Source organism: Leuresthes tenuis, unplaced genomic scaffold (genome assembly GCF_036924035.1).
Source record: "Leuresthes tenuis unplaced genomic scaffold, fLeuTen1.0.hap1 SCAF_14, whole genome shotgun sequence".
Lineage (NCBI taxonomy): Eukaryota > Metazoa > Chordata > Actinopteri > Atheriniformes > Atherinopsidae > Leuresthes > Leuresthes tenuis.
Window position 1 is genome coordinate 8,787,944 of NW_027325368.1, and position 22,550 is coordinate 8,810,493.

Here is a 22,550-nt window from a genome sequence, read left to right on the forward strand (position 1 = left end):
CTGAAGAAGAATTTTAATAAGTCTTACAACTTTAGTTTGGGTTCTTTTGGATTTTTTTCTGAATGTTATAAAATATTAAAATGTCATGATTCAGTAATGCCCAGTTCTTTAATTTCTTTAAAACATAATCAAATGCCAGCTGAATAAAACACAGCACATCTCATTGAAAAGAAGCCAAACGAAGATTGAAGTACCTCCCAAAGTCTGCACCCTTCAGTTCTCTTTGATTACAGTATAAAGGGTAACAAATGTCTGAGGAGGAAAACTTCCCGATATTTCAGAAACAGTCAGAACAGGGGCACTCAGGAATTTTCTTCACAGTAACGCTGTTGCTGAGCTTAGGAGTATGAAAGCAAAGCTCTTATTTCCTGCTGACTACTGTGAAACCCGATCATAAAATTAACTCCATCTGTAATTTTATGGCAAACCTTCCAGTTACCAGCAGTAAGTTTAATTCAAATTCCTTTTTCCTGAACCGATGTATTGTAATGTGTCAACTGAACTTCCCATGAACAGCTATCTCACATTCTTTAAGTTTAGTCAGTTAGGGGGGGGGGGGCGTCATTCGCTAAATCAAGCTGGATTCAGATCTCTATCCACAGCATCACAGCTACTTCGTGAAATATGGTGATTTACTGAGAGTTTCAGTTTCAGTTAATTGGTTGACACATGAAGAGGCACACCAGCTCGTGAAAACTGTTGCATAATGTCTTCTGTTGCACTGGAGGGAAATTTATAAGCTCTGACTCTATTGATGTCATCAGATTTATGGCTCAACTTGGCAACTTTAAAAAAAAAAAAACTAAGGTTGTTACACACTGCAAGAGTGCTTATGTGGCATGTCCTTTATAGAAGGGTCTAAGAAAGGATGTTGTTTTACAATATAGTAAATGTAAGATCCATTGTTAACACAGATAATCATGTTGCATGTGTATTTTATGACTACTATACTTACTACTTATATTCATATGATATAACTAACAGTTTTGGTTGTCATTTTAATGAAGAAGCCTGGGGGTTGTTATATTATGATATGCCTAGATCCTCATCCATTGGATGGGGGGGGAGTTTACAGCCATACACAAGCCACTTTATGATCATGAAAGGTATTTCATGGCAAAAACTTCAAAATGTGCAAATTTGAGGAACAGAGATAAATTTTTAGGTCTTACTCCACAACTGCTGGAGTGTGTCTTTATTTAAATACAGCAAAAGACATGCATGTGGAGTTCATTGGTGATTCTAAACTGACTGCGTGTGAACCTGCATGGTTGTCTGTTTTAGCTCTGTGCTCGACAGGTGACCTGTCATGTGACACCTCACAGCAATAAGGACCTTAACCCCCGCTTTAATCCTCAAGAGGATAGAGTATGAGGGTTTGTAGGTCTGGAGAATGGGGGGGGGGGGGGGGGGGGGGGAATGGCTGTACACAACAAAAGTAAACATTTTCCTCCCTTGTATTCCTTTTTGCACCAGACTTCTACTGTTCTTAAACTTTCTGAGGTAAGATTCACTGACACATTGGAACATATGTGGTCAGGATACTCAACATGAACAGTGTGCTGTACGTCTCCACAAGAACCTGGGGGTGGAAAAAAGAAGACTTCTCTGACTGGATGCACGTGAGAGAGAAACCCAAGAGTGTTTGATTCAATGACTTGTCAAAAAATGCAGAAGTATTTGTCATTGTGTCTGCAGCTGGGTGTGCACGTTCCCAGACGTGTGTGCACGTGTCTGACAGTGTGTGTGTTTTTGCAGGTTTCAGAGTGTGGGACTCTTTTGGGGGACTTCCGCTGCTGCTGTTATTCTTTGCAGTGAGATGGAAAGCTTTTCTCCACATCTGCACAACATATCATCATGACAAAAACGTAAAAAAAAAAAAATTGGGGGGGGAAAAGGGATACAGGGCTGAAACTTTCCATTAGAGGCATCTGTGCATTTCACTTTATAGGTCTTTCTGGTGGACGAAACCTGACAAGTTTCCAAAAGCCAATTCATTTATTGAAAATTGGAAAGCTATAAAAGAAAAAATGTGGTGACATAATTATTATCTGGCCAAAAAAACACTTGGTATAGCTGGTATCATTAAAAAGTGAGAAGCAATACAGTTTTGCAGTAACAAGTGAAGTGACAAATGCATCACCTCAGATTACTGGATTTTAAAGTTCACATCCAACACCTGTTCGCTCAGTGTGGCACATATTACAATGGTTCCAACAGCCGTGAGAGATGCTTATGGAGAGCTTATTAGACTGAACATTTCTCTCTTTTTGGCTGCAGTATTTCATGAGATCTACATGTGTATATCCACATGTCTTAAATCTGAAAGAGTGACCTGACATGCAAGAACACAGGATTCATACAGCTGAATCCTTCCCCTAACTTAATCTTTCATGCTTTCTACTCGCCCTGTCTTTTTCCACAGCTCTGTTTTTTTTTTTCTCCTGATTTGACTTCAGGCAGCACCTCGATCATCTCATGCACCCACTCTGCTCTCACTTTTCCACACTTATTATGCAAGACCACACTGAACTCTCACTCCTCTCTCCCTCTGCATGCTTGTCTCTCTCAACCTGCTGACCTCATTCCTTCACACTTTTCTCTCTATCTCCCTCATCCTTGGCAGTCCCCAGCCCCACCCGCTGCCTTGCCTCTTCCACTTTCCCATGACAGAACCAAGGGCGGGAATGAAATGACCAACTTCTCTCCCTTCACCTGGACTCCAAGCTTTAGCTGTGAAAGAAAGCTTTGTCCCCCAAACCCTTCATCGTCTCTGGAGGTATGTCCTGTGTTGTACATACAGGAAAGGACTTTGGTCTGACTGGAATTTTTGGGGCCCATGGGAAACTATGAGTGAGTTAGAGCCTTAAGTCTTCCCCTGACATCTCCACCCACAGAGTGCTACGTCATAATGATGAGAAACCTCGTGCCAGTAATGCAAAAGAAAACTGAGAAGGGCTAAAATCGATATCTTTCTACTAACAACATATCAGATAAAAGTCATCATGTGAACAGATATATTTGAGGTGATGTCACCTGAAACATAAGCTTTCCTAAATTTTCTATATTGAGTTTAGTCTCACTGGTTAGATTTTCTGCCCACAGCTTTTTTTTAAATGAGGTACAACAATAAGTTGTTTACTTCTGAAGACCCATTGTAAGCTAATTGCTTAGGACCAAATGAGACACAAACACAGTTAGAGACAAGCTGGCTTTTGTACACAGTAAAGCAAAATGCAGCTAAAAAGTCAGACATTTCCCTCAGGAGTTAGTCGAGACCAAAACCAGATGAATAATGATGCTGCATGACAGCTGGATATAATAATAAACAGTTTAAGGCAAATTTGCTGAAAGGTGTATCAGTGTTGTGTTCATATTGCCTTTCTGCTGTCCTCTAGTGGCTGCAATTGTTAGATTTTTTTACTTGTTTGACCCCATAAGAGCTCAAAATCTAAATTTCACTTTGTTAAATTCTGTAAATGTAAACAACTGGTATTCTTGTTTTCTGCAGAAAAAAATGACACACGCATTATTATCAATAATTATCTCAACTCTTTTCTTGAAAAATTATTGTAATGTTTGTGCTTAAGTCAGTGTGTTAAGAGCATACATGTAAGTGCTCTGTCAAAATCATAAGATGATTATGATTCTGATTGTTATTACATTACACTCAACATCAAAGAAGCCAATAAGTGTACATCTACAACCTCATCTACAAGCCAACAATCCTTAAACCTTTTAGAAATGGGAGAATACCTGTTATATCTTAACAGAAGTATTCTAATGAGGTATTTTCTGTAAGGATGTGGCTTTTGCTTTTACTCCTCATTAAATGTTTCCCAGAATAAAATCTATGAGTAACTCTGAGTATGTGCTTTTTTTCTGGACCATCGCACTGTGAGCAAAGCATCACAACTCAAGAACAAAGTCTGCACTCTGATATTAGATCTTTATCCCTCTGATCCATGTCAGTATGCACAGTCTGCGCACAGATGGGGTGGTAGTGTTTGTTTCCAACACAGACGTGTCACAGCCCTTTCACTTTAACATGCCTGTGTCCTACAGACTCGCCGGGAGAAGTGACCCAGAACGAAACTCAGTAAGGCAGGTCAGATGTTTGTTTGACATGGTCTCTGCAGGAGGGAGTGGGAGGGCTGGACCTGGGTCAGATGATAAGCAAGAGGGAAGAAGCTAAACTTTTTTACAAACGCTTCAACACAGGAACTAACCATCGTTCTGCTTCTCCCCTTTTAATACCTGCCATACCACAAGTAAATACATCTCTTTTCGGCTGTGTAGATTTAAGTACTCAAGTACAGCATATGTATATCACACTATATATACAATGACTACATCAAACCTGTGGATTATTTTCTCAGTTTCTGATATATGTAAACTTGGATTAATTACAATGAACAAAATCATAAAGTAGTTTGCGTGTTCTCCATGAGTTCGTCCCACTGCCCCAAAACATGAATTTCAGGTTAATAAATGACTCTAAATTGTCCCTAGGAGTGAGTGTGAGAGTGGGTGGTTGTTTGTCTATGTGTGGCCCTGTGATAGAAATAGAAACCTTTCCAGGGTTTACCCTGCCTCTCACCCTAAGACAGCTGGGATAAGCTCCAATTTAGTTAATTATTGACATTTTGAGAGGTGACTAAATCACACTCCTCACCTGCTTATTCATTCTCTGGCTGTGCTTCACCTGTAAAACACAGATGCAAGACACTGACTATCACCTTAAATAAAGCTCTCCTAACCTATATTTTCTCCTGTGAAAGTTTTGAATTGAATGAAAAATGTTAGGACACACCTGTCTATATACAACCAGAATGTCTGTCGGGGTCTTTGCCTCCTTAATTTCACTAACAAATCCCCCTTTAAAGTACAATCAGGTATCCAGACTTACATAAGCATTCAGACTTTGGTCTGATCAGGAAACTTGATTTCTGCCCGGATATTAACGTCCCAAATATCTGGCGCAGCATCTAGGAAAGTGAATATGATTCTATTTTATATTCATGTGTTATTCTGTTATCCAGTGAGTTTGGATATTTGATGAAGCTGACAAAATGTTTTTTCTTTTACCATATTAGCCCAAAGGTTGTAATGAAGAGGCATGCTTTAAAGCACATATATTATTTTAGTTGATTATAATACATTTATTGTGAAATAAATATGCAGTATGTTACACACAGAAATATCCACCGCTAGTTTTTACAATGTTGGATAGAGCCTGTTGGGCACGTTTTCTTGGTTATTTCCAGGGAGTTGGATAGGTTTTCTGTTACCAAGTGGCTGGTTTAAAGGTTTTACAAATGACACATGAGACTGCCCATCATCTAAATGTACGAACTTTCAGCCACTTTGTTAAGTGGGCCTAAAAAACTGTGTATCTGGAGTTTTCAAGGTGCCAATTTAGGGAGGCAGAATTTGATTAAGGACTGCATATGATGACTACACCAAACAAAACAGCCACCCCAAGCTCTTCCTTACTGAACAGCTTTTTAAATATTGAAAGTGTTACAGTTCAAAAGTGGAATGTGTCTGTTCAGAAGATTCTCATTTACACTTGTAATGTATTTCTGCATCTTTACTGTGATTTAACTGTAAGTTGACTGTTCCGTCTGTTTAAACAAGCTGTATTTTACTTTTTCTCTAAAGTGCTGCAAGAATAGGTCATGGTCACTGGTGTGAGACTTGAAAGCCTATTCAAATGAAGTCCATTTATCTATGCAAAATAAGAACCTTGCGATAAGTTGCCATTTCACATTTTAACCACGTTGATACTACCTTGTTTTGAACATGTGGATAAACATACTGGTTACACACTCTGGTGATGTTGGTGTGCAGACATGTGCAGTATGTACAGTCAGCATATCAAAATTCAAGTGTAAACCTGTACCAAGTGTGCACAATGATTAGTTAGCATTCAGTAATGCATTATATAAAGTAGATTTACTCTGAAGTACTAGGTATTATTATTGCAAATGAATTGACAAGCGAGTTGCAGTCAAGGTAGAACTAACTTTAACAGCTTGTATATATCGCCATATAGTTCAGAGTATGAAAACTAATATCACCAGATGGTACACATTACAACTATTGTCAGTTAAAAAAAGAGAAAAAGGTGTACAATAAGTGTACAAAATGACCCTTTAAAAGAGATCGATTTGAGTAGTATTATAAAATGGATCATGAAATTTCTTTTTAATGAAATTCGAGAACCTCATATTGTTTAAGTAAATCCCACTTACCTCCAAGGAAAGAATGATGTAGTTTAGAATTTATGAAAATAGTTGAACTCAGACAGTTTAAAACGAGATGTAACCAGTTCAGTGTTGCTTTCCCTTTAATCTGACCTGCAGCTGTTCTGCTTTTTGATTTTATTGAATGTATATTAAAAGTTCTGCATAGAAGCCTTTCAAAGATAAATATTTGCATTTTCTCAAGGCCAGCTCAGTTAAGTTGTTCTGCTTAGTATGTTTAACTTCTTAACCATTTTATGTCACTCGAGCTTATCTGGATTGTTTTTGTCAGTTCAAGCAGATAACACTGTGAAGTCATACAAGTAATGTTATGCAACTACTACACCTCAAACATAACAGTTATACTGTGACTGATGCCCTCATGTAAAAAATACTTTTAAACACTGATAAAACATAATACAGCTGTTTAATATGTAGATAGAAAAGTAAATTATGCTTTAGGTTTCCTCTAAAAATGTACATGTATGTATTTACATACTGTATATGCACCTCCACTGTCCCTATCAAACAAGTCGACGTGACCCTTCAGCAAACGTCATGTATGGACCTGCATATATGTTTTGTATCTTAGAGTTAATTGTCTGTTTCTGGAACTATTACACTGACCTCAAACAGCAAAGTCAAATGTTTGTTAGGGCTGCTTTAGATCTGCGGAACATTCTTGACTCAAACTCCTGTTTCTACCTAAATGTGTTTGCGCAATCTGATACTTGATATCTAATCAAAAGTAATTGTGCAAACACATTCTGCTATCTTTTCAACAAATTAAGGGCACTTCTGTGGGCTGCTTAGTTAAACACATTGTTGTTACAAAAAGGTTTTGATGACCAGATATAACTGAGCATTAGGCACTGCTGCGTGATCTTATTACAGAGGTAAATGCCAAAATATCAAGGACGGTCACACTATTAGCACAGGAGACTTTGGAATTCTATGTAGAATGTGAGAAATCAGATGCTGCTTTTTCACACATATCCCCGTAGCGCATAACACACAAACATGGGTGTATGTGTTTGTGTATAATTTGACAATCATGATAGAATTGAATACCTCAGCCTTTCATTTGCTTTTCAATAGTATTTTCTTTATTATCATACAGAATCAAGTTTTTAGAACATTTTTTTTTAACCTTGAATGTAACTCATATTTCAGTACATCTAATGACTTGATTCTGAGATAAAAACCCAATTTCAACTTAATTTCAGATTCTACTAGTTGGTGGATGTGAGGCATAAAAGATAACCGTATCACCATAGCCTGCAAACACACAGACGTGTCTTTATGTCTATTTTGTGTATGATATGGACATAAGATATTTACAGAACTTAATAGCCTCAACCTGTAATTTGCTTTTTAAGATTTATGTACCAAAAAATGTGGCAGCATTCGTTGGTTCTTCACTGAGTGATCAAATATTAATACCGATTAAATGCAAACTGTGTGGTTGTGGGTTCAGCAAACAACAGAACTGTTATCAGATGCAAAGTGAAGAGAACTGAACAGAGTACTGTAGGAAATGAAACAGCCAACCATTTCAACCTTATCAGAGACTTATTGAGAGTTCACAGCAATTAAAAGAGGAAGTTCAATGTGACAGTATTGACATTTCCAACTTTCGATTGGATAGTTTTCCAGAAGTTCACCGGGAATTTCTAGATTATTTAAAGTTTATGTAAGAAAAGTATAATCTTAGGGTATTATTCAAAGCCACATAATAATGTATCATGTTTCAATAATGATAATTTGATTATTTTGTTCTTCTTTTTGTTGGCTAATGTTGAATTTTCCAACGCTCACAGGGGGTGTTCCTTTTTGTTTTGAAGTTCAAAAACATGTATAGAAAATATAAGGCTGAGTAAGGCAATCTGTGTGAAAGGAGCACCTGTGGCTATAGCTCCACTATTGTAGGTTGTAGTTTCTCATTGGTCAAGGAAAGATAGGGATGCTCCATATATACCCTGATGCTGAGGCAGAGACAGAGCAGTTTTCTCTCTCATCCAGGGAAAGCATGAAGCTGTTCATTCTCCTCACCCTGTTTGGGGTCAGCCTCGCTCAGCACAACCCCCATATCAAGCATGGAAGGACAGCCATCGTCCACCTGTTTGAGTGGCGCTGGGCCGACATCGCTGCAGAGTGTGAGCGCTTCTTGGGTCCCAATGGCTATGGTGGAGTTCAGGTGTGTATGGCTGAGGACATATCATCATCTAAACAATTCTGGTGAAGAAAGATATCCTCTTAATTAGTTATATATATATATAGATTTGAATTAAGCTGTAGGTTGATGATGCATGGTTTGGCACACAGGTGGCAGGAAAATTAAGTATTTGAATTATTTTTGTTGGCATTGTGTCAAAATGCAAACTCCAGAGTAACTGCCAACCAATTCAATATCTTTAATATTTAATCTGAAGGACCAGAATGAGCAAATACATATTTGTACTTATTTGTATGAAACATTATTCATTTAAATAATGGAAGACTGAAGCAAAAACAAAATTAGAATACAATCAACATAATGCAGCTTTTAAGAGGGGTTCAATAATCCCTCCTTTTCTTCTCTCTCTCTACTTTTATCTAACCTTAAACCAGGACAGATATTCCAACATTTAATAAGATTTAAGGGGAAAAAAAATCTCATCCTCACTATAATCCAGCCTTAAATATCTGTTCTTAGATACCAGATGCTTTATAATAATTTTCCAGATTTTACTTGTATAAAACTCGTTCATAAAGTACCTTGAGACGACTTTTATTGTGAATTAGCACTGTATGCATACATATACATATACACTTTTGGGTTATATACCTTCTTTCAAATAATTTCATCAACTATGACTTAAAATACTGGTGTGGTTCTAAACTTACCTGATCAAGTCATGCAAACTTGTATTCAACTTAACTTAAACTCCCATATGGGCTCATATGAAATAGCAATCATTCTTTTTGTGGTCTTGTGCCTCCCTCCAGTGGTTGACATGCTTACAAGATAGACTGTGTGTCGTTCTTTTGGATTGGATTGGATTTACATGGCTCTGGGTCAGGCTTCTGGACCCTGCCAAAACTGCAAGCAATTTCAGTTATATTTCTCTAATCTTTTCTTGGAATGGAATTATTTATCTAAAGTTTTTTATTGTTTGTATAATTGTGTACATGTTGTTAGAAAGTTTATCCAGCCTAAGACTAGATAAAGTTCTTCCACAGTTATATAAATGTCCACAGGTGGAGTAGTGCTTCTCTTGATGATGAAACTGTGCCTGACATGAGAATACCCCTGATAACCTTATGTAACGACAGTGTTCCATCTGCAGGAAGTTTCTATGTCAGAAGTGATAATTGCTAAAATATGTTTTTCTCTTTGTTACTCAGATCTCTCCTCCAAATGAGCACATTGTGCTGAACAGTCCCTGGAGACCCTGGTGGCAGAGATACCAGCCAATCAGCTACAACTTGTGCTCCAGATCTGGTAGTGAAGCAGAGTTGAGAGACATGGTCACCAGATGTAACAACGTTGGGGTAAACTACTCTACACCAGTTTTAGCGAAGAACATTAGATCTCTCTGTGTCTGTATTTGACAGTAGAACTAAGAAAACAGCATCAAACAAAGATGCACCAATTTATCAGTTCAATAAACCCTCATCAACTGAGGGCATTCATTCACACTTTTGTTGAACACATTAAGCTGCTGCTTTGTGGAGCGACATGTTTGAGTTGGTAATCATGAGCAGGCAATGTTTCTTTGACGTATTCCTGTGACTTGAAAATTAGGTAAACTTGCAAAGAAAAAGAATGAAACTCAAGATGAATAAAAAGGACTTGTTGAAATGTTGCACCTGTCATTGTGAATCTAATCCCAGGTCAACATCTACGTGGACGCAGTCATCAACCACATGTGCGGATCAGGTGGCGGAGAGGGGACTCACTCTTCGTGTGGCAGCTGGTTCAGCGCCAACAGGAAGGACTTCCCCAGTGTCCCCTTTTCCTCCTTGGACTTCAACGATCACAAGTGCAGGACTGGCAGTGGCAATATTGAAAACTATGGTGATTCCGCTCAGGTAATCAATTCCATTGAGAAAAACCCGATGGAACTGTGATCGTCTACATTCAGACTTGTTTTTCTGAATTGGTTCTCATTACATGGACTTTTAGTCTGAAGCTTATTTCTTGCTGACGTCAATTTATGTATTTAGTTTTTTTCCGGTCCCTTATTTTGATGCAACTAAATAGTTTATGTCTATGACCAAGCCAGCCATTTTAATGGAACTTTAGATTGTTTGGTACAGTGAAAACACTATTTATTAAAATCTACAATTGGAGATGGTGCAAAATGTAGAAAGTAATCATAATTATCATGAATATTGTTGTGATACAAAAGTGATTTGTTTTCCTCAGGTACGTGACTGCCGTCTGGTCGGCCTTCTGGACCTCGCGCTGGAGAAAGATTATGTGAGAGGCAAGGTGGCTGAGTACATGAACAAGCTGATTGACATGGGTGTGGCTGGATTCAGAGTGGATGCCTGCAAGCACATGTGGCCCGGTGACCTGGATAATGTTTATCGTCGTCTTCACAACCTCAACACCAAATGGTTCTCAGGTGGCTCCAGACCCTTCATCTTCCAGGAGGTATTCTTAATTTTGTCTTTTAAAGTTTAAGGTGCTTATTTTCACAGCCAGCAAAAAACCATCGACTTCTGTTAAGTGTCCCTGTTGTTCTACTCAGAAAATATGCTTTGGGTTTTTTATCATAGTGTACTGTCTGCATTTTGTATCCGTACTGATCAAAACAATTCCAGTCAAAATGCTAAAAACATACGAGTTCTATAATTACAGTATCTATAAAGTAGCAGCCTTACAAGAGCAGAGGCTGTCATCTGTGGCTCAATTGCAGGGGATATTACTGATACTATGATATAAGCATGCTCATACTCATTTCATCTGTGAAATGTCAAAGGTGACTGTAATTACTGTGCTTGCTACTGCATTTTGCAAGTATTTACAAGTTGCCAAGCTTCTAAACTGAAATCTTTCTAAAATCATAATTCGGTTTATGGAAACTTTCCTACTTCAAATACTATAGATGGTAATATTTGTTGTTTTCGCTTTAGGTTATTGATCTCGGAGGTGAGCCCATCTCAGCTAAAGAGTATTTCCATCTGGGAAGAGTTACGGAGTTCAAATATGGCGCCAGACTGGGAAATATCTTCAGAAAATGGAATGGCGAGAAGCTGTCTTATACTAAGTATGTGTGTTTCTATTGGTTCTTCCAAAATGATGTCAATCACGCCAAGGTCTTGGTCTTGTATATCATAAAAGGCTTGCCAAGTTATTTTACTGCGAAATACAAACATTAGTCGTAGATTCATTTTCAGTAAAATGCATCATTGTGTCCAGGAACTGGGGAGAAGGATGGGGTTTCATGCCCAACGGCAATGCTTTCGTCTTTGTTGATAACCACGACAACCAGAGAGGTCATGGTGCTGGGGGTGCATCCATCATTACCTTTTGGGACTCCAGACTCCACAAGATGGCTGTCAGTTACATGCTGGCCCACCCTTACGGAGTGACCAGGATCATGTCAAGCTACCGCTGGGACAGACACTTTGTGAATGGAAAAGTACGTTTTTGGTTCAGCTGGAAATATAACAAGATACATTTGTGCAATAGCACCTATTTGAAACAGATTTATGTTGTGGTAAACCCATTTCTAAATGACTGCAGGATCAAAATGATTGGATGGGCCCCCCCAGCCACGGTGATGGATCCACCAAATCTGTGCCTATCAATTCTGATCAGACTTGTGGAGACGGATGGGTGTGTGAGCACAGATGGCGTCAGATCAAGTGAGCTCACTGAAAAAACAAACTGCTGATCTTATAGAGCGTGGTTGATTTATCATTGGTCTTATATATCATAAAAGGCTTTACAAGACATGTTTTAACTGTGATATCTCCTGTCTATGCAGTTTGATTGAATTTTGTCACACCTCTTAAGGAACATGGTCATTTTCCGTAACGTGGTCAATGGACAGCCTCACTCCAACTGGTGGGACAACCAGAACAACCAGGTTGCATTTGGACGTGGTAATCGTGGTTTCATCGTCTTCAACAATGATGATTGGTAAGGATTTTGTGGTGTTGAGAAAAAGTGCAATTAAAAAAAATCCCAACTAAACATTTGTGTGGGTGGGGACACAAGTACAAGCCAACGTGAAACTCTTAATATCAAAACATAACTCACATGATCTTTATCCATCAGGATTTTGTAAAGAAAAGAGTATCTAAAGTCATTATAGAAAAATGATGATAAGCTATTTCTGTTCTATTTTCTTTTCCTGTTTTTATTCACTTTAAAAAATGTCAGACTTTATTTTCTAAAAGTTTCCAACAATGTTATATAAATGCAACTGTTACTGAAAACAAAGCTTCCAACTAATTTATATCCAATATCATATTAGCATCACTCACATAGTATCCGTGATGTTTTTGTCTGTCTTGCTGAACTCATCTGAAGCAACTGATTGACAGATTTTCTGCTTTGAAAATGTTTGAAATATCACAAACTCTTTTTTCATTAGATGTAGTCATGCACGCATGTGTCCATAACACATGTGGTGATTCCTCAGAAACCCCTGATAGTCAGTCTGAGTTAATGAAACATTTTAAGCACACAGGGACTGTGCATTTAAAAAGAAAATCTGATGTTTTGAATATATTACTGTCTACCCATTGAATGTATGACAACTTCTACTTACTATTTAGTCCAGTACAACATTTTTCTTGGTTGTTACTCCCCCTATCCAGTGGCTTTCTTCCCCAAATAGGAATCCAGATAGTACCCTTTCTCTTAAAATCCACAGAAAATAAACAACACAAGGATTTTCTTTTCTGACACTGTGCTAACATTATCAAAAAGAATAATGTAGATCTGTTCTTCACCTTTAGGGACTTGGATGTAACCCTGAACACTGGCATGCCTGGTGGCACCTACTGTGACGTCATTTCTGGCCAGAAGGAAGGAAGCAGGTGCACTGGGAAGCAGATCCATGTTGGCGGTGATGGCCGTGCCCACTTTAAGATCAGCAACAGAGATGAGGACCCCTTTGTTGCAATTCATGCCGAATCCAAGCTATAAACTGTAAACTCAAAATAAAGCTTACTTTCAAGCTCGAATGATGATTTGGATATTTGATGTTACACAGTAACAGATAGAATAGAAAAAACACAGAAATACTTATACTGAGGGTTTGTACTTTCCCTGGATTATTATTACACGAACAAATAAAATATGCATGACACAATCAAACAATGTTCACAATATTCAATAATTACATTATTTCTAACTATCCAAAAAGTGATACTTAGATAAAGTAAAGTAAAAACTGTAGAGTAACATAAAAACTCTATTCATCAAAAGAAAATACCTTCCTGAACTCTGACATACAATCCCGAGATTATTCAGAGCGTTCTGTCTATATCAGGGGTGTGACTTATCTACTCTTCTGCAAGATGACTGCAGATGGAGGAAAAAAAAATGAAAGCAAACAGCTTTCTTCAGGAGGTCTACGATGAACTGTGATATCTCTGATCAAAGCCACAGTGACTGTGGGGTTATGCATTATATGCTGTTTATTTTTCATTGTGCGGATGTGGGGAATGTTTATTTGGTGCATGGAGTGTGCCAGAGGACAGTAGAGGGCCCGAGTGTTCAGAGACTCGGGTGATTAACCTTGACTGAGCACCCGGCAGGCCTTTTGTCTGGTCGGGACCAGATTTGTCTCGATAAACCTTGAGTTTCTCTCTGTCTCCGCCCTCTTTCAGCCACACACACCATTTGATTTCCTCATTCATTAATTCAGTCAGCAAGCGAGTTTTGGCATAGCCTAGCTCTTCTAGTTCTAGAAGTCCATTAGGCACAGTCGGAGGCGACTTTTTTCACGAACATGGCATGTCCTTTTGACAACGATCCCATGGATGAAGGTCCAGCATTACTGCGCAGAGAATTAAAAATTCGTCAGGAGATGGTTATCAGACCGTGCATAGATGTTTTAGCATTTCCAGACAATTATCTTTTTGAGCAGTATTGTTTCACGTCACAGTTCATCATTTACATACATAACCTAATCCGTCCTTTCATTTGCAACATTACCAACCGTAGTCATGCTCTCACATCCCAGCAGATATTGTGTGTTGTACTGCGTTTCTTTGCAAATGGAAGTTTTTTGTACAATGTCAGAGATGCAGAGCACTGAGAGATAATACAAATTTAATTTAGTCTTCTTTATTTTCTACAAATAGAAGTGCTAGTTCAGTTAATGTTCCAATAGTTAACATAATTAACATAATTCACCTGTGACCATGCACTCACCTCTAACTTATGTTTCAGTATTTCAATTTCTGGATCCGTCTTCCTAATCTGGAGGTCCAAGTAGAGCATTTCTTTATTGTCTTTTTTTAAGATTTTTTCAGCAGGTGAATTTTATAAACCTCTTTTACTGTCAACTGGGAATACATGAGGAGGACATTAAATTATGCAGTTGCACATGAATTCCACAGAATGAACCTCTGGTGTTTACATCCATCCATCTCACTGTGTCAATCTGTGCAGTGGAAGTTGAGGGGCCCTCCTGCTGCTGCCCAGCCATGCTCTGTTAAAAAGGATGAGAATGTGTTTATACCACTAAATGTCACTCTATATTCCAGAATGTTAAGGAATGTTAATGGGAGGAGAACTATCCGTAACATATGACGATGTTACCTCTATAGGCCTCTCTGGATCACCCTCTGTAAAGGCAGCAGACACAGTTTCCTCATCCTCTTCATCCCAGATGAGTGGTATGTTTCAGTATACTTAAACTACCATTTGGTAAAATCTTTGGAGTATTGCCTATTTACAGTTACAAGGTCTGTTGTGGCATGAGGGGCTCCACCAGGCAGATAGCACCATCAGAATCTGTTGGGACAAAAGAAAAAAAGACAAACACATATTTGTATGAATAGGCTGAAAAAAATACATCTATAGGCCTACTAAATTTTATAAAAGCACTTGTGTCTTGGGGCGTGGACTCAGAGGATGAGCTCCCTCCAGGGATCCACTGAGCCACTGGCCTTCCAATATTCTGGTTTAGGGTCAGCTCCTCTGCCGCCGTTAGAGGTGGCGGTGCTGGGCCACCACCTGTTTTACGGGCATCTGCCTTCTTTCTGTTGGCTGAGTAGAAGTCTGTGTTAGTTTAAATAGGCTTAATTATTTAACAGAATATGATATAGATGAGAAGACATTTATGTGTGTGAAAACAGCATTATGTTGGGGATAAAACAACTGCACAGTCAAAGGCACTTAATATTTACTTACCAGTGTAAAACATGATCAAAATTAGGTGCCTCCATGCCAAGGTCTTTCCTATTTGAACAATGTCTTTATATTTCATCTTAAACTGCTGCCAAGTGTGCTTCTCCCCTGCGGGATTGCACCTAAATGAAATAAATGAATAGGTTACCATTCAAGCAGTTTTCCCCTGTAATAATATTGTGATTGCAAAGGACTACATTTAAACTTACACACTGACCCGAGCAGCAATGTTCTCCCACACCGTCTCCCTCTCTTTTGCAGCTGCAGCGGTATTGCACTTCTTTCTAAAAACTTGTTTTGCCAAGCTATTTTGGCATTCCGGCTCACCCGCGCTTTGTGTTTTACTTTTGAAGTAAATCAAGTTTTTTCTTGGAAATATCTGCATCCTGGTCCTCTCTATCTCCACCACACTACGCATACCACCCATTCCCTACATGACACACTTCACTTCTCCACTTACATTCTCTTAAAGCATGATATTATGACTTTGATGATATGGATCTGAATCTGTTTAATTAGCTAAGACAGAAAACTAAACATATGATTGCATGTATGACTGATTCACACTGAAACTAATTTATGCTTGTTTTCTCTTTGAGGTTATCAACCTTCTTATGATTCAACAAATAGTGACAAAAGTCCCAAGAAAGGAATAAGTTGAACCGAGTTGACTCCTGTGTCCTCTGTGCCAAGCCTGGTCGAGTACAAGCAGACCAACCCTTAATAACTCGACGATGACCGTCTTCCTAAAATGATTCAGTGAACGTTCAATTTACATAGTCAAGCTTTGTAAAACATACAGATGAGTGTTTCAGACTTTACACAGAGGTTATCTACTGAAAACAATTTCTGTGACAGCCCAAGCAATGTGAGGGGCATTGAAAAAACTCTTATAAAACAGCAATGTTGAACTTTTCTATAGAAATAAAAGAGAAAAAAATATATACATAAATGTTGATCCCAAATTTCTTTAATGAAACCTAAAATGAGCAAATAATTGGTTCCGATACAAATACCACATGCCATTTCCAACAGGGCACAGCCACGTAATTTAATAACAAACAGAGCAGTGACCAATCCAAGGACAGTCACAACATTATCAGTCACAGTGTTACTAAAACAAGCACATGAGAAAATAAGTAAATGTTGCTCGGTGTGTTTACTTTTCCATAAATACCTGCCATCGAGGTCCACATCACATAGATATCATCAGTACAGCTATTTTTTCCGCTAACATGCTGTTTGCTTTTGCTTTATTTGAAGTTAATTTTAGAGTCACACGAAAAGTGAGTAAAGGTGTTTTTGTTTTGACCTGCAACGAAACTCAAATTCTGTCCAAAGGATACATCACAAGCTTTAGTTTCTGCAGCATTTCTGAATCCTTGCTTATGTTTAAATGCATAAATAAACATATACACGTCATGCTAATGCTTCCAGACTACACATGCCTTAGTCTCCGCTCAAAATATCACGTACTACAATGGTGGTGATGCTCTTTCTTTTTTAGAATTTCAAGATTAGGTATGGCTTGTCCTCAGATGAAATGGGCCTTTTCGTAATCTAATACATGCTTGCCATTTATGTAGTCGGCTGCACATAAAGCTCTTAATGTTTAACTTAGTAAGAACATTTGACATCAGTGTTACAGTATTAAATTTTCATCTCTTAACTGGATGGTTTTCTAGAATTTCCCTGGAATTTTTACATTATTTTGAAGTTTATATAAGAAATGTATAATCTTACAGTATTTTTTAAAGTCAGATAATATCTTAAGAATGATCTTTTTTTCTTCTTCTCTAAATGTTATGCTCACATTTATGCTAATGTTGAATTTCACAATGCTCTCAATGGGTTCTGTAGAGCCAATATGATGCAGAGTTCAGGAAGCTGTGAGAAAGAAGCACCTGTTCATTGTCAACTATGATAACTTGTAGTTTTTTCATTGGTCCAGGAGAGACAGAGATAATCCATATATAACCTGATGATGAGGCAGAGAGAGAGTGCCGTTTTTTCTTTCATCAAGAGAAAGCATGAAGCTGTTCATTCTCCTCACCCTGTTTGGGGTCAGCCTCGCTCAGCACAAGCCCCATCTTAAGAATGGAAGGACATCCATCGTCCACCTGTTTGAGTGGCGCTGGGCCGACATCGCTGCAGAGTGTGAGCGCTTCTTGGGTCCCAATGGCTATGGTGGAGTTCAGGTGTGTATGGCTGAGGACATATCATCATCTAAACAATTCTGGTGAAAGGTATCCTCTTAACCCCTCCAGATTTCTACACCACACACTATCAACTTGCTAGCTGTACATTCATGCATGTATATTGAATTGGATTGAGCTCATACAAATTTGAAGTTATGAATAAATTAGTTTCACAATGTTACTTGTACGTCCTTGATATTGCAAAGTATACAAGGTGCATATATATATAACACACTTAACTGTAGTAGCAGTCATTCAGTGCATAATCAAGTATTGGACTTGTTTACAACATGTTTACAAGATAGACTGTGTGTCGTTCTTTTGGATTGGATTGGATTGTATTTACATGGCTCTGGGTCAGGCTTCTGGACCCTGCCAAAACTGCAAGCAATTTCAGTTGTATTTCTCTAATCTTTTCTTGGAAAGGAATTGTTTATCTAAAGTTTTGTAAATTGTGTACATGTTGTTAGAAAGTTTATCCAGCCTAAGACTAGATAAAGTTCTTCCACAGTTATATAAATGTCCACCGGTGGAGTAGTGCTTCTCTTGATGATGAAACTGTACCTGACGTGAGAATACCCCTGATAACCTTATGTAACGACAGTGTTCCATCTGCAGGAAATTTCTATGTCAGAAGTGATAATTGCTGAAATATGTTTTTCTCTTTGTTACTCAGATCTCTCCTCCAAATGAGCACATTGTGCTGAACAGTCCCTGGAGACCCTGGTGGCAGAGATACCAGCCAATCAGCTACAACTTGTGCTCCAGATCTGGTAGTGAAGCAGAGTTGAGAGACATGGTCACCAGATGTAACAACGTTGGGGTAAACTACTCTACACCAGTTTTAGCGAAGAACATTAGATCTCTCTGTGTCTGTATTTGACAGTAGAACTAAGAAAACAGCATCAAACAAAGATGCAGCAATTTATCAGTTCAATAAACCCTCATCAACTGAGGGCATTCATTCACACTTTTGTTGAACACATTAAGCTGCTGCTTCGTGGAGCGACATGTTTGAGTTGGTAATCATGAGCAGGCAATGTTTCTTTGACGTATTCCTGTGACTTGAAAATTAGGTAAACTTGCAAAGAAAAATAATTAAACTCAAGATGAAGCGAAAGGACTTGTTGAAATGTTGCACCTGTCATTGTGAATCTAATCCCAGGTCAACATCTACGTGGATGCAGTCATCAACCACATGTGCGGATCAGGTGGCGGAGAGGGGACTCACTCTTCGTGTGGCAGCTGGTTCAGCGCCAACAGGAAGGACTTCCCCAGTGTCCCCTTTTCCTCCTTGGACTTCAACGATCACAAGTGCAGGACTGGCAGTGGCAATATTGAAAACTATGGTGATTCCGCTCAGGTAATCAATTCCATTGAGGAAAAACCCGATGGAACTGTGATCGTCTACATTCAGACTTGTTTCTCTTTTTTGAGTTGGTTCTCATCATAAGGACTTTAGTTTGAAGCCTATTTATTTCTATATATTAATACTCTACAGAGTGATATGCATTTAAACTATTTGTGATACAAAAGTGATTTGTTTTCCTCAGGTACGTGACTGCCGTCTGGTCGGCCTTCTGGACCTCGCGCTGGAGAAAGATTATGTTAGAGGCAAGGTGGCTGAGTACATGAACAAGCTGATTGACATGGGTGTGGCTGGATTCAGAGTGGATGCCTGCAAGCACATGTGGCCCGGTGACCTGGATAATGTTTATCGTCGTCTTCACAACCTCAACACCAAATGGTTCTCAGGTGGCTCCAGACCCTTCATCTTCCAGGAGGTATTTCTTTTTATGCAAACTTTCAAAGTTTGCCTTCTCTTCACAGAGTTTGAATCTCTTGAAACAAACAAAGGAGAATATCATCTAGCAACGAACTATCAACCTCTGTTATATGGATATCCCTATTGTTCAACTCAGAACAACTACTCAGCTTTGGGTATTTTATCATAGTGTATTGGCTGTATGTTGCATCTGTACTGATCAAAACAATTCCAGTCAAAATGCTGATAACATACAAGTTCTATAATAATAGTATAGTATAACAAGAGCAGAGTCTGTGGCTCAATTGCAGGGGATATTACTGATTCTATGACATAAGCATGGTCCCATCTGTGAAATTTCAAAGGTGACTGTAATTACTGTGCTTGCTACTGCATTTTGCAAGTATTTACAAGTTGCCAAGCTTCTAAAATTAAATTATTCTTAAATCATAATTCAGTTTATGGAAACTTTCCTACTTCAAATACTATAGATGGTAATATTTGTTGTTTTCGCTTTAGGTTATTGATCTCGGAGGTGAGCCCATCTCAGCTAAAGAGTATTTCCATCTGGGAAGAGTTACGGAGTTCAAATATGGCGCCAAATTGGGAAATATCTTCAGAAAATGGAATGGCGAGAAGCTGTCTTATACCAAGTTTGTGTGTTTCTATTGGTTCTTCCAAAATTATGTCAATCATTTATAATGGAGAAAGTTATTTTACTGTGAAATACAAACAACTATCCAAATGCTATATTATCCTTAAATCATAGTTCAGGTAACAATTACTTTTTTCAAATGATGGCATGTGAGTAGTAGATTCTTCAATTTTAGTAAAATGCATCAATGTGTCCAGGAACTGGGGAGAAGGATGGGGTTTCATGCCCAACGGCAATGCTTTCGTCTTTGTTGATAACCACGACAACCAGAGAGGTCATGGTGCTGGGGGTGCATCCATTATTACCTTTTGGGACTCCAAACTCCACAAGATGGCTGTCAGTTACATGCTGGCCCACCCTTACGGAGTGACCAGGATCATGTCAAGCTACCGCTGGGACAGACACTTTGTGAATGGAAAAGTACGTTTTTGGTTCAGCTGGAAATATAACAAGATACATTTGTGCAATAGCACCTACTTGAAACAGATTTATGTTGTGGTAAACCCATTTCTAAATGACTGCAGGATCAAAATGATTGGATGGGCCCTCCCAGCCACGGTGATGGATCCACCAAATCTGTGCCTATCAATTCTGATCAGACTTGTGGAGACGGATGGGTGTGTGAGCACAGATGGCGTCAGATCAAGTGAGCTCACTGAAAAAACAAACTGCTGATCTTATAGAGCGTGGTTGATTTATCATTGGTCTTGTACATCATAATAGGCTTTACATGACATGTTTTAACTGTGATATCTCCTGTCTATGCAGTTTGATTTAATTTTGTCACACCTCTTAAGGAACATGGTCATTTTCCGTAACGTGGTCAATGGACAGCCTCAAACCAACTGGTGGGACAACCAGAACAACCAGGTTGCATTTGGACGTGGTAATCGTGGTTTCATCGTCTTTAACAATGATAATTGGTAAGGATTTTGTGATGCAGAGAAATAAAAAAAAATCCCAACTAAACGCTTGTGTGGGTGAGACACAAGTACAAGCCAACATGAAACTCCAATATCAAAACATAACTCACATGTTCTTTATCCATCAGTATACCGAAAAAAAACATTCAAAGTCATACAGAAATGATGATAGGCTATTTCTGTACTATTTTCTTTTACTGTCTCCGTATTACTTTGAAATTGTCATAGACTTTTACTTCCTAAAAGTTGCCCACATACTATGATATGAATACAGCTGCAACTAAAAACAAAGCATCAAAAGCATCATCAAAGCATCAAAAACAAATAGTTTCACACCATATTGGCAATGTTAGATCTGATCATAACATGACTATGCCTCACCTGATATCAATAGTGTTTCAGTCTGTCATACTGAACTGATATGAGGCAAGTGTTTGACTGATGTTCAGTCGTTAACATGTTTGGAAATACCAAAAACTCTTTTTTGTCATTAAATGTTGTCATATATGCATGTTTCCAGACCACATGGGTTCAACTATTCAATGCCTACTCCCCCCAAATAGAAACCTTGATTGTGCACTTACTATTCAAAATCTGCAGAAAATAAGTAACATCAGGAGTTTCATTTTGACCCTGTGCAAACATTGTTAAATAATGTAGATCTGTTCTTCACCTTTAGGGACTTGGATGTGACCCTGAACACTGGCATGCCTGGTGGCACCTACTGTGACGTCATTTCTGGCCAGAAGGAAGGAAGCAGGTGCACTGGGAAGCAGATCAGTGTTGGCGGTGATGGCCGTGCCCACTTTAAGATCAGCAGCAATGCTGCGGACCCCTTTGTTGCGATTCATGCCGAATCCAAGCTGTAAAATGTAAACTCAACATAAAGCTTGCTTCAATGATGATTTGGATGTTTGGTTATTTTTTTTTGGCTGAGAGACATAAAATGCTAAATAGAAAAGTACCTGGAAATCTCAACTGCTGCAACAAAGTTACTCTTAAAGTGACACAGTAACAAATGGAAGGAAAGATCAAAAACAGAAGACAGAAAACACATATATACTTAAAAAATACAGAGAGTTTGCACTTTCCCTGGATTATCACATGAACAAAAAAGAATATGGAACTGCCAACAACACAATAAAACAGTGTTCAAAGTGAGTAGATGCAAGTACAGCCCTGTGCAACGTCACTCACATTTTAAGTAATTTAAGTAATTAAAAAAGGTAGTGCCTCTCAGTAATTACATTGTTCATCCAAAAAGGGACACATCAATGAAACAGTTTAGTAAAAACTCTATCCAACAAGAGAAAACAGCTTTGTGAACACTGACATACAAACCTGACATTATTTCTGAACTTTCTGGATTTATAAGGAGTGTTACTCATCTGCATGTC

At 38.5% G+C, this 22,550-nt stretch overlaps 2 protein-coding genes and 1 long non-coding RNA gene across 3 annotated transcripts; 2 read left to right on the top strand and 1 right to left on the bottom strand.

Annotated features, from left to right (window-relative positions):
• Positions 1 to 8,252: 8,252 nt before the first annotated feature.
• LOC140269232 (alpha-amylase) lies at positions 8,253 to 13,436 on the top strand. Its single transcript, XM_072364257.1, has 9 exons — positions 8,253 to 8,445; positions 9,636 to 9,782; positions 10,125 to 10,322; positions 10,660 to 10,890; positions 11,373 to 11,506; positions 11,659 to 11,881; positions 11,986 to 12,107; positions 12,259 to 12,384; positions 13,209 to 13,436. Exons 1-9 carry the CDS (start codon positions 8,278 to 8,280, stop codon positions 13,396 to 13,398), a joined length of 1,539 nt encoding a protein of 512 aa, XP_072220358.1. The 5' UTR covers positions 8,253 to 8,277; the 3' UTR covers positions 13,399 to 13,436.
• Positions 13,437 to 14,707: 1,271 nt separating this feature from the next.
• On the bottom strand, positions 14,708 to 15,588 carry LOC140268890 (uncharacterized). The gene is made up of 2 exons (XR_011907570.1): positions 15,022 to 15,588; positions 14,708 to 14,911 (listed from the first exon to the last, which is right to left on the bottom strand). It is a non-coding gene; the product is annotated as an uncharacterized lncRNA (long non-coding RNA).
• Positions 15,589 to 17,623: 2,035 nt separating this feature from the next.
• LOC140269228 (alpha-amylase-like) lies at positions 17,624 to 22,043 on the top strand. The gene is made up of 9 exons (XM_072364255.1): positions 17,624 to 17,810; positions 18,487 to 18,633; positions 18,976 to 19,173; positions 19,364 to 19,594; positions 20,095 to 20,228; positions 20,428 to 20,650; positions 20,755 to 20,876; positions 21,028 to 21,153; positions 21,833 to 22,043. The coding sequence occupies exons 1-9, from the start codon at positions 17,643 to 17,645 to the stop codon at positions 22,020 to 22,022; spliced, it is 1,539 nt and encodes a 512-aa protein (XP_072220356.1). The 5' UTR covers positions 17,624 to 17,642; the 3' UTR covers positions 22,023 to 22,043.
• The last annotated feature ends 507 nt before the right edge of the window (positions 22,044 to 22,550 follow it).